This window comes from Dromiciops gliroides, chromosome 1 (genome assembly GCF_019393635.1).
Source record: "Dromiciops gliroides isolate mDroGli1 chromosome 1, mDroGli1.pri, whole genome shotgun sequence".
Lineage (NCBI taxonomy): Eukaryota > Metazoa > Chordata > Mammalia > Microbiotheria > Microbiotheriidae > Dromiciops > Dromiciops gliroides.
Window position 1 is genome coordinate 338,308,721 of NC_057861.1, and position 12,801 is coordinate 338,321,521.

General features: G+C 39.0%; 1 protein-coding gene across 3 annotated transcripts in view; it reads right to left on the reverse strand.

The window, feature by feature from the left end:
• SLC12A7 (solute carrier family 12 member 7) overlaps positions 1-12,801 on the reverse strand; it is a 141,879-nt gene that overhangs the window by 34,877 nt on the left and 94,201 nt on the right. For all 3 annotated transcript variants that reach the window (XM_043974442.1, XM_043974432.1, XM_043974423.1), the window contains exons 13-17: positions 12,655-12,773; positions 9,782-9,880; positions 8,682-8,801; positions 6,862-6,966; positions 2,898-3,066 (exon numbers count right to left, since the gene is read on the reverse strand). In XM_043974442.1, the coding sequence (XP_043830377.1) occupies positions 2,898-3,066; positions 6,862-6,966; positions 8,682-8,801; positions 9,782-9,880; positions 12,655-12,773 (612 nt within the window). The remainder of the gene's footprint in view (positions 1-2,897; positions 3,067-6,861; positions 6,967-8,681; positions 8,802-9,781; positions 9,881-12,654; positions 12,774-12,801) is intronic.

The following is a 12,801-nucleotide window of genomic DNA, read 5'->3' on the forward strand; positions in this document are numbered from 1 at the left end:
TGTTGCCTAGCAGGTGCTTAGCATACATATGCTAATATGCTTATCCTATAAACAATGATGTGTTTATCAAGATGACATATCTTTCCTCCCTCAAATTATGCTTTTTTTCCCCTTAGACAATCAGTTTTCCTGTATCAGCCCCAATGAGGGATTTAAGGGGTGGGGTGAAAAGGCTGTAGATTCACTTTGCAATGCCTTAAAAAAGAATCAAGTTTTGAGTAAAAGAAAATCGCCAAAGGAGACAGTTTGCCTATTGTCTTCCAACTTTCACAGCCAGAATGTGATGAGAATGCAAAACTCCCTGTACAAACAAGGGATTTTTATGAGTCACAGAAATAAAATGTCATTGTACATTGTACAACTGGCTAGAAAAATTTGACTCAAAAAATTCCTGAGGGTATGAACCTGTCTGACTACAAAATTAGGCTTAATCTATAAGGAAGGAATGACCCCTTTAAAAAAAGCCTTAAGGAAACATTCTTATTCTCTCATCTTCATAGCCATAGAAGGATGAGAATATGGCAGAAGTAATAGTATCGTTACCATTATAACTGATATTTATATAATCATATATGTTATAGTTAACAATTATATAATCTTATTTAGTTATTTTAGTCCTCTCCAACTCTTCATAACCCCATTTTGGGTTTTCTTAGCAATGATATAGTGGTTTTCCATTTCCTTCTCCAACTCATTTTCCAGATGAGGAAACTGAAGAAAACAGCTAAGTGACTTGCCCAGGGTCACACTGCTAGGAAGTGGCTGAGGTCAAATTTTAACCCAGATCTTCGTGATTCCAGGCCCAGCACTCAATATTTATATAGCTCTTACTATGTGCTAAGCCCTTTACATTTTCTCTTCTGATTCTCACAAGCCTGGGAAGGAGCTATTATTACCCCCCAAGGAAACTGAAGCAAATAAAGGGCTTAAGTGACTTGCCCAGGGTCACACACAGATAGTGAGTATCTGAGGCTTGATTTGAACTCAGGCGTTCCTGAATCCAGGCCTAGTGCTTTACCCACTGTGCCACCTACCTGTCCCTTATTGTAACTTATATTAAAGTAAACTTTAACGAGAAAATGGGTAGAGACTTGTTACCAGGATTCAGCACTTCCTTTACCTGGCATTTTCCACTAAATCTTTAGAACCAAACAGAGCTTTAGCCAACACTTATATATTCACCTTTAATTGTGTATATGTTTACTCGTGTTTTACATTTTATATTGTTTTAAATTTCAGGCTGCCTTTTTTTTTTTTGCGGGGCAATGGGGGTTAAGTGACTTGCCGAGGGTCACATAGCTAGTAAGTGTCAAGTGTCTGAGGCCGGATTTGAACTCAGGTACTACTGAATCCAGGGCCGGTGCTTTATCCACTGTGCCACCTAGCCGCCCCCATCAGGCTGCCTTCTATGTAGCCAGGCTCCCAAGGAGACACCCCATTCTATGAATTCGGTCAAGATGAATGCAAACTCAAGACATGTTAGCACAAACTGACCATGAGGTTAATGGCCACCAACCAAGTAATTACTGCATTCCTAAGCTACATAGAATCCAAAGAATCTAGGCATTCTCTGATCCTCACCATTACTGTGGCGAATCAATGGATAGATGTCCCAAGCTTGAATGAATGGAAGTTCTCACCGTCTTATCAAAATTATTTTGGCTCCATAAGCTATAGTATATTACCTTTAACCCATACCTCTTCCTCTGCAATGTGGTGCTCGCATTCTAGCTTCTACCTACCGAGATTTAGCTAGTCCAGCTTGTATCTCTAAAAATTTCCAAGTGGTTGTTTCAGAAATTCCTTAGGACTGTAAATACCACTACAGAAGCAAAAAGATTTGGGGCACGCGAGGCATGTAGCTTTCTGCTACAAAGATTCTTAAGGACTGGAGACAGGGCCTCTGATAGAGACTATCTTTATGAAGAATACATTATATGCAGAGCTCATTGGAGAGAGCTGCAGAAGAGAGCTATTGAATAAGTCTAAGATTTAGTAAATCAATTAACTTTCACATCTTTAACTGTCCCGATTATGGAGGTTTTTCATATTAAAAAAAAATCAGGAGTTTGGAATCAAATAAACACAACTGAGTAGTCAGTGATAGGCCCAATTCTCCAGAAATCTGAAGCGAGACTGACACAGTCTAACAGAGGTTCCTGGATACAGATTAGAAGACACCAAGTATTGCCAACTTCTAACTTCAACTCCATTCAAAGTTAAGCGTGAATGGAAAAAATTACTCCTCCTTCCCCTTTACATAGTCAATTGCTCTTAAAGGGCTTCATGTATATTATCTTATATGAATGAACCCCATAATAAATTTGGTGTTGAAAACTGAATCACAGTTGACTGCCACAAAAACTGAGTTAAGTAATTCACTTGCCCATATGCCCTGCAAGTAGTCTATGTTAGGGGCCGGACAGGAGCCCAGGTCTTCTTGAATCCAAATCTAGTGCTCTATTCATTGTGCCGTATTGCCTAAGAGACATCCGAGGTTTCTCAACCCAGTCAGCTGAAATTACAGCCCCGATGTCCTAAATATTAGAACACACTGTAATGGGAGACATTTCTATTTTGGAGAAGAAATGTTTCTAAGGTGCTACAATATGATCATTAAAAGAAAACAAGATGATGTTGATGTTATTTCTGGTTTTGGACGTGAAAAATCACTGGTAAATTTTATGTGAACTGATAAAGATGCATGCTAGAGTAAATTAAAAATTAAAATGTTGGAAAATAAAATCTTAATTCAAATGCTATTGCACTTCTGAAATGACATATTGAATTTTCTGACTATTAAACTGTTGGCTTGTACCATTTGTTCCTATTTGGCCCTAGATAACCAGGAAAAATGTCTTGAAATGGGTGAGAAGGGAGGGAGGATGGGTGTATACCTCTTCAGCTCTCTGGGCTTCTTGGTGTTTATCCAAGTATGTTCCCTCCAGGACAGAGCCCACAATTGTTAACCCTTTACCAGCCTTCAACTGGGTCGTGAATGAGAGTAACCTTGGATGCTTTACACACTGTTCTGAATCCAAATTCAGCATCACCAGAACTTGAGGTCTGTAATATAAGATATAATTAATGAGAAAAAGGAAAACTAAGTGACAGTAGATTGACAGAAAAAAAGATAGGATTTGCTTGAATAACTGATCTAAATGGACCAGTAGTTCAAGACTGCAGTTTGTTGGCTTGGAGCACCCTCTGCTGGACAAATAGCCTATGCCATGTCCAAATTATATTCTAGATTACTTAGCACTGATTACAAATTTAATTCTTGGGCAGTACAAATAAGAACTCATTTTCCCCCAACCTACCCTTTTGTGGATGTGGGAGATACACAGGGGTTACACACTGTACATGTTATTGGCCGTTTTTATTGCTGATTTTCTTTCCTTCTCTAAAAATTTTGCTGTTCAGTTGTATTTAACTCTTCCTGACCCCATTTGGGTTTTTCTTGGCAGAGATACTAGAGTGGTCTGCCATTTCCTTCTCCAGCTCATTTGACAAATGAGGAAACTAAGGCAAACAAGATTACGTGACTTGCCCAGGGTTCACATAGCTAGGAAGTAACTGAGGCCAGGTTTGAACTCAAGATAAGTCTTTCTAACTCCAGACTCAGCACTCTAGACATTGAGCCACCCAGTTGCTCTCTCTAAAAAATACTTTTTGTCCTATGGGATGGTCCTCTGGGATACTTGGGATAACTATGGTGATATATGAAATTGACAAACTTTTAAAATTTTGCCTCTAGTCAGTAATACAAATGCTTGCTTGAGATAAAAGGAGGTTCCTCAGCAAATAGCTTTCCTTCTGATTTGTTGTGATTAAGCTTTTGTTTAAGTTTTGCTCTTTTGTCTCCCTGATCACAAGATGATCAAGTTGAGGAGACAGTTAGGTGCATGTCCAAGGACAAGACAACCAAGATGTCAGGTTCATCATCTGTAACATCGTGGAAACTATGGCAGGCAGAGACATCTGAGGCCAATGTTTTTTACTGATATGTGCTGCCCAATTGAAGGTGAAGCTCCATTGCTGTTTGTGCTGCATTATTATTATTCCTAGCAAGGGGATGAGGCATGAAAAGTTTGGATATCCCTACCCCTCTTCAGGTCAGCTTTCAGATCTCTGTCTGACTATTAGGACCCCCTTAAGCACTCAAAAAATAATAATTGTAGCTAATGTTTGGGGGGAGGGGGGCGCGACAATTGGGATTAAGTGACTTGCCCAGGGTCACACAGCTAGTAAGTTGTCAAGTGTCTGAGGACTGATTTGAACTCAGGTCCTCCTGACTCCAGGGTCGATGCTCTATCCACTGCGCCACCTAGCTACCCCGAGTAGCTAATAATAATACCTGACATTTGTATAGTGCTTGCTACATGCCAATCAAATGAGTTATTATCTCATTTGATCCTCACAACAAAGCCTGGCATATAGGTACTCTTATTTAATCACCATTTTATAGGTGATGAAACTAAGGCAAACAGAAGTTAAGCAACTTGCCAAAGATCACTCAGCTAATAAGTGTCTGAGGCTGGCTTTGACTTCTGACTCCAAGCCAAGTGCTCCAAAAACAGCATATTTTGATGCCCTACTGTTGAACCAAAAACAACCTGACACTACACTTAAGCCCATCTTTTAAACTTAGAGACTTTAAGCAAAAAAAGCAGGAGAAAACTCAATGAATATGCACCAAGCCAATACCAGAGAAAGGAACTATGAAAATAGCAGCTGATTCCCCTCAAGTTCACAAGAGACAAAATATGAAAAAGTAGCCAGCAGTAAAACGAATGGCCTCAAATGTCTACACAAAAATGGTCAAAGATTAGGCAACAAGAACTGGAAGTAACTAACACATGGAGGCCAATGTGTTCTTACAGGTATCGCTGAGACGCGGTGGGATGAAACCCATGGGATCTCATTCAAAAGAAACAGTACTAAAAGCAAGATAGCAGTAATATTAAGAAAGTATATTCATGGGGCAGCTAGGTGGCTAGCTGTTCCTAGTTTGTGCTAGGGACTATGCTAAGAGCATAAGGATAGGGGGAAAAAAAATCAATAAAAGAGTCCCCGTTTTCAAGGTGCTCTATCTAAAGGGAGAGGCACATCATGTACAAACACTAGACATAAACAGGAATACCTGGGAGAAGTCTCAGTGGGAAAGAACTAAGATAAAGGAGGACTGGGAAAGACTTTTTGAATAAAGGGAACAGAGAGGATGGGAAAGAGTTGCAGGCATAAGGGACAGTAAAGGGAAAGGCCTGGGGTCAGAAGATGGAATTTCTCGTGTAGAGAACAGCAAAAAGGCCAATGACACTGGATGACAAAGTAGAGGTGTGAGACTGGAAAGGTAGCAAGGGACCAGTTTATGAAAGGCTTTAAAAGCCAAAAGATTTTTACATTTGAAGCTAGAGATAATGGGGAGCCAATGGAGTTTCCTGAATAGATTTCAAGGATAAGATGGTCAGACCTGCTTTAGGAAGATGAATCTGAAAGCTGAGAGCAGAGGATGGACTGGATGGAGTACAGAGAAACCTAAGGCAGGAAGACCAACCAGAAGGCAAGAGTCCAAGTATGGGGTGTCAATGGCCTATACCAAAATGGAGGCGAGGTCTGAGGAGATCAGGGGGCGATTGCTAGAGTCCTAGGTGTTAAGAGTCTAAGGAGGGCTTTGAAAAACCAAAGAATATCCAACCAGGATAAAAGGCCTCAAATGTAGTCTCATGAAGTTCAATGAATTGGGGATATTTGGCCTATAGAAGAGAAGACTGAGGGGGAGGGAGGAGGCTGAAGAGACATATGAGACAGTGTTTGAAGAGCTGTCATAGGGTAGAGGGGTGACTCTTCTTCTGCCCGTGGTAGATAGAATGACAAGCAAGGGGCAGAAGTTGCAAAGAAGTTGCTGAGGTTTAATATAAGGGAAAGTATCTTAACAATTAAACTGTCCATCCATATGTGATCTCCCCCATAAGAACGTAGCTCCTTTACAGCAAGGACCATGATTTTGTTCTTGAAAGCACTGAAAAGCTTGTTGACTGACTGAATGACCATGGAATGTGTTGCCTTAGGAGGAACAGAGTTCCCTTTTATTGGAAGTCTTAAATCAGGGGCTAGATGACCACTTGTCAGAGAGGTGGGGATTCTTTTCTGGTATAGGTTGGTCCATTCCAGGTGGCCAATTTTTAAATTTAAAAAAATTTTTTATTTATTTTTTATTTTTTGGAGGCAACTGGGGTTAAGTTACTTGCCCAGCTGTTGTGTCTGATGCCAAATTTGAACTCGGGTCCTCCTGACTCCAGCGCCGGTGCTCTATCCATTGCACTTCCTATACCCAAAATGTCAGAGAGCAATACTATCTATATTCTAAATGGGTTGTAATTCTCCAAATATGGTGACAATTTTTTGACATAAGCCATCCCTGAACCTCAAAAACATTCCCCTTCAAATCTCACCAAAAATTTTATGACTCATTGGTGTACTTTAGTTTATATGAGGGTATCTCATCATCTCCTTTTCCCCCCTCCCAAACTTTGCATCTTCCCCAGCACCTGGTGCAGTATTCTGCATACAATGGGTGCTTAATAAAGATTTCTTTTCAGACATGTCCTATTTAGAAACCCCATTTCATTAAAATAGGAATTTTATTAATTCACTTAGCAACCAGATTTTTATGACAATTCAGTGCCATATTTTAATATTAATCATTTTAAATAAATAATATTTAAGATTACTCTTATGCATGCTCAAATTTCAGCCTACTGAATAAGACACTGACTTAGCTTCAGATGGAAACCACAACATGGGATCAACAAGGAGGGGATTAATACTCTTAGCACAAAAGGATCACTCAAAACTTACCTCCAGTTTTTAGTGTGGGGTGGGCCATGTTCTACACGAAGTAATGCAAAACGAGCAGCATTCAGAGATAAACCTCTTATCCCATCGCCCCATTCTTTCTCAGCTCTTTAAAAGGAAAAGAAAACCTCACTTTAAACCAGTTGAAAATCAATGTATGGATCAGATGTGCTGACTTTTCCCCCCTCTCTTAAAAAAAATACTAAGTCATATGGAATGGCTTGGGGGGCAAAAAGGGGGCATGGTAGGTTTACATGAGATTACATGATTATTATGATTATGAGATTACATTAAAACTTAATAACTTGAGCCAGGAATCTTAATCAATGTGCTAGCTTAAGAGTATATATTACCCCTTGTAATGGATGGAGTATGTTTCAAAGACATAAATAAAAACTTCATTGCCAAAGGTATACCTATGTTCTAAGACACTATGAGGAGCAGGTGTATGCATGTGATCACATAAAATCATTGCATAATAATTAAAATAATGCCAAATGTCTATATGGCAGCAATAGGAAAAGGGAAATAAGGCTATACAGATACACACACACACACACACATAATTATACACATAAAGAAAAAAATAGGTAAAGAGAATTTGGGGTGAGAGAAGACATTATGGAAGGCTGAAAATTACAAAAGGATGGAATGCATTCCAGGCATAGTGGATAGCCTATACAGAGATGTGGAAACAGGAAATAGGTGACTATACATATATATATGTATATATTATAAACAGGTTTTGTTTTGTTTTTTAAAAGAGCTTGTCCTGACCATAGAATGTGGAAAGCTATATTGCCAATGGGTTGTGAAGGGCTGTAAATGCCAAACAGATAAGATGACTTCTGATTTCCCAGTAGAAGCTTAGTTAGAACACTTGCATGGGGCGGACACAATTTTCCATCAAACAAAATAATGAAAAATAAAAACCACTCAGGAACGATTTTCATCTTTTGTTTTTGAACAAATGTAGCTGTAGATACTTAGACACCAGAGCTGTCTTTTTTAGACTGATAAAAATAAAGAAGCAAAAAAAACCGAGCATGGCCAACGTCGCTCCAAAGGATCACAAAAAATTTTCCTTCCATATATTCCATATATGGTACTATAATGACATCCTAATACAGTACATACACTATAGCCAAATTTTTAAAGTTTGAACATGGAATAGAAAATGTAAAGGTTATCATATGAACACAGCAGGTTACTAAGGAACTGAAGCGCTAATATACATATCAGAGAGGTACCATATCAAAACACAAAAATTTGAGCCTCATTTCTCCCCATTTTTGCACAGCTCTTGGCTATTTTTTGTTTGTTTTTGTCTTATATACCCCAGGAGAATATATAAATAAACACTTTAAAATAAGCTTTTATTGCATTTTAAAATGTAATAACCATTCTCAGCTCAGGGGCCAAAATGTACCCCAAAAAGGCAGTGAGCTGGATTGCCCTTGGGAATGAATTTGCCATCTCCAGATTTAATCCATGGAAAGAGTCAGACAGCTCAGAAGATATAAAGGGAGGTGGGAAAGGTAGGGAATTCTTAGTTTCAATACAGGCATTTATGTACACACACACACACACACACACACACACACACACACACACACACACGCACGCGCATAAGACCTGCAGTTTAGATACATGTTCATTTAAATTCCCCATATTTTCTGAGCACCTCCCCCCTCTTTTTCTATAACATCGAAGTTCATTAATACATGGTAAACAAGAACCCTAGAAATAAAAACTTATAACAACAACAACAACAAAAAAAAGACAGAAAGAAAAACTTATTGTAGAAAAACAGAGCCACTCACCCTCTGTACTCAATGTACTTATAGATACAGCCTGCAATAAGCATGGCAAACAGAGCATAGTACCAAGAGCAAATGAACATCAAGGCAAGACACAAGCTCATTCCAAGAAAAGAAAGAGTCCTATGGAGGAAAAAAAATTATTTAATAATTCTAAAACTGGACCATTTTCTCTCATGTACTTCACTATATAGATAAAATCCACTAAGAATAAGCTATGGAAAATAACGGACCCATAGAATTGTGCTCCAATATGAAAGGTAAAAAAAGGTCAAAGCTGGTTAAAGGTAGAAAGCTATTTTACCTGGGATATATGTGAATTAGAAATAGTGAGTTCAGGGAAGCTAGGTGATGCAGTGGATAGAACACGGGCCCTGGATTCAGGAAGACCTGAGTTCAAATCCAGCCTCAGACACTTAACACTTACTACCTGTGTGACCCTGGGCAAGTCACTTAACCCCAAGTGCCACACACACACACACACACACACAGTGAATTAGTAGCCCTCCCTTGAGCTAATGACAAAAATTACAAAAATATACAATGTCTGTTTTCAAAGATCTGGATGATCTTTGATTTTAGTATATCTATGATATAAAGAGACAATGACAAGACGTCGGCATGAATTCCCATAAGGAAACTAAAGGATTAATAATAATGTTGCTTTGTTGAGGTTCTAAGTCTGCAAATACATGACTAGCTGAGAGACACTTGACGTGTGATAGGTAGCGTGGCATTATGAATAGAGAGCGGATTTTGGAGTCAAGAAGACTCAGATTCAATTTCAGCCTTTGATTCATTCCAGCCTGACCCTGGACAATTTAAGTAACCTCTTTCATAGCTCTGGGCAACCCTGGAAATTGCAGGAAAAGGTGCCATTCTGCATTAGCATTTTCAACAGGAGCTTCCTTGCACCAATAAAAATCAGTGAATTTATTAAAAAGAACCAATAGCAAGAGGTATCTAACATACAATCTCAGAGTTGTTAAGACCTAATGAACAGAAGATACCTTTACCCACCAAACACTCCACTAACAACTGAAAATGTTCTGTGAACCTAGAATATGATCTGAAGAAATAATCGTAAAAAAGCATTAGCTTACCAATGATAGAACTTGAAACGAGGACGCCAGTTTGGGGTGCGCAGAAGAGTCTGTACAGCACAAGCCAAATTCACAAACATGTAGCACATGAGGAAAAACCTGAAGAGCGGATTATAAAAGATACACACCATGTTGTAAAAATGTCTTGGGTGGTTGCAGAGTTAACCATAAAAATAAATTTGATTAAAAACAAAACAAAAATTTGTTTTTATAAGTGTATTTTCTAACATGGTCTTGTGTGTGTATGTGTGTGTGTGTGTGTGTGTGTGTGTGTGTGTGTGTGTAAGTAAATGTATGCATATGTTTGTAGCCTTCTCTTGTGCTGGGGAGGAGGGGTGGATGGAGGGGATAAAAGGGAGAAAAATAAAAAGTACACAGCAGAAAACAAAAGAAAACCTAGAAGCATAGAAAAGTAGGGTTGCTTTGAAAAGATTACATAGGTTTTTGTGAAATGGAAATTTATTAGTTTTATATTAAATCCTTTCATGTTCTGCTATGGACATGGAAATTTTTCTTTTCTTCTTTTGTATTTATGTCAAAAATGAATAATTTTTTAAAACCTGTATTATTAAAGTATTCTAAAAAGGTCTTAATGACATTAATGAAAACTTAGCTGTATGAATTCTGATCCTTCACCCTGTTCTCAAATCCACTGTTATTTATGTGGACAATAAATGCTAAAATTTCCATTCCTAACAAATAGGAGGCATGGAAAAGTTTACTGAAAACCAAAAAAGCCTAGGAACCTTACATGTAACTCATGCAATCTCCCAGCATTCACTACCAAATCTCTTTTGGCATATTCTTCCTCTTTAGCACTTGCTTGGCTCACTTTGCTTTGGTGAGCAAGATAGCTAGGTTAGGGATTGGTATAGATCATGATGGAAAATTTCAGAAAGACTCACATGTCAATTGACTGCAGTGATGAGAAAGGGGCTGAGACTAGACCAGAGATTAGATTAAGTGAAAGTAGCCATGGATCTGACTGAGTCTTTAGGAGTCAAAGATAAGTCTGTAGGACCAGATGACTTGGGTTACCATGAATGGACTCAGGAATTTTATTTTCTGCTGAGAACATGCAATCTTTACATTGGATAGGCTGTCACCTCTACTAGAACAAGCCCAAAACCAAACTCCTGTTCACCTCCAAAGAGAACCTTCTTTCCAGGTTCAACATTTCCATTCATGGTAACCCAAGTCATCTGGTCCTACAGACTTATCTTTGACTCCTAAAGACTCAGTCAGATCCATGGCTACTTTCACTTAATTAATCTAATCTCTGGTCTAGTCTCAGCCCCTTTATCATCACTGCAGTCAATTGACATGTGAGTCTTTCTGAAATTTTCCATCATGATCTATACCAATCCCTAACCTAGCTATCTTGCTCACCAAAGCAAAGACTCTGTCTTATCCATTCAGGTTGCTCTTAATTGTCCCCATTCTACTTCTTGCCTCCTAAGTCTTACTTCATGAACCCAATTCAACAGCTATTCTTCAAGGGGCAACAGTTGGGGAAAGCTTCATCTAGATAGCTGTAAGGGGCTAAAATTCTAGCTAATCTAAAATATCTATTGAGTGATTGCCAATAAATTATAAGCTTTAGCAAGAGTTAGACTTTTAAGCATTTATTAAGGAGAATAAGAATTTGGTGGAGAGAGAAAGGCCTAGATTCATCTATCTATTAAAGGGAGAGTGCATTTCTAGCTCCACTCTCCACCAGAGTCCTGAGGAAAGAGTGTGATAGAGCCAGCCTCACTCCTTCTTCCTCATGCAAGCCAACATCACTTCCTGACACCAAAGAAAAGCCACATGGCTTGCCCTCAGGCGCCTTCTCCTAATGGCTGAGCTTTCCTACAGTAGCTGATGGTGTCATTCCAATCGTTACATAACCCCAGGACCACCCCCTCTTCCTGAACCTTCCTATGGCCATGGTCCACACCACATATTGCCACCGCCTGTGGCACAGCAGAAAGAGTAGACAATGTTATGGTAGAGTACCCAGGTCAAACAGCAACTGGTTCAAGCCAAAAATAATTCTGCAACATATCCAGCTGGTGGCATTAGTCAGCCACTTTTGGAAGTACTGTTCTGGACCTGTTTCCTCATCTGTAAAACTGCGGTGGGGTGTGACTAGATCACCTCTAAATCCCCTTCCAGCCTACTGATAAAATCCTAAGATGATGTTATTATGTATTTTAAGTGTTATTGCACTTTAGTACTTTAGGACTTTTGCCCCATTCTACATTACATGTTTCCAATTAGTCTGTAAGCTCTGTGGCCTAAGAGGGCATCTTTATATCCTTACAACATTCCAAGTGTTCATATGGACTATTTGTGCCCAACCTATAAGCTCTGAGCTTCTGAGCACATACTGGTCAGGTCAACCACTAGGACACACCACCTTGACCCCAACATAGTGATGCCATTTTGGTCCTCTTCAAAAACAGAGGACAGCAATGACCCTCACAATAACTAGCACTGTGCTAAGGGCACTTAATAAAAAATATAATGACGTGCCCATAAGAAATTTTCAATTAGGGGCAGCTAGGTGGCACACTGGATAGAGCACCAGCCCTGGGTTCAAGAGGACCTGAGTTCAAATCTAGCCTCAGACACTTAACGCTTACTAGCTGTGTGACCCCGGGCAAGTCACGTAACCCCAATTGCCTCACCAAAAAAAAAAAAAAAAAAGGAAATTCTCAATTGTAGTGTTATGGTGCTAGGTTTTTGCAAAATTGGAGTATCTATTACTAAAGAAGAAAAAGAATTTGGGAGTGGAAGAATGAAGGAGTAGTACTTTAAAAAGTCAAATGAACGAAATTTATTTTAAAAACATGTATCATATTTCCATCCTGACAAGTAAGTATACTTACATTGAAAGAATTGGTGCTACACTGTCCAAGGAAGCAATTAGGATTCCTATTTCACAGATGAGAGCAGTGAGGAGTAAGGCCCATGTGGGCTCCCCATTTGCTTTTCCGTGACCAAATACCTAATTCAAATAAAGAGCATAAATGTAG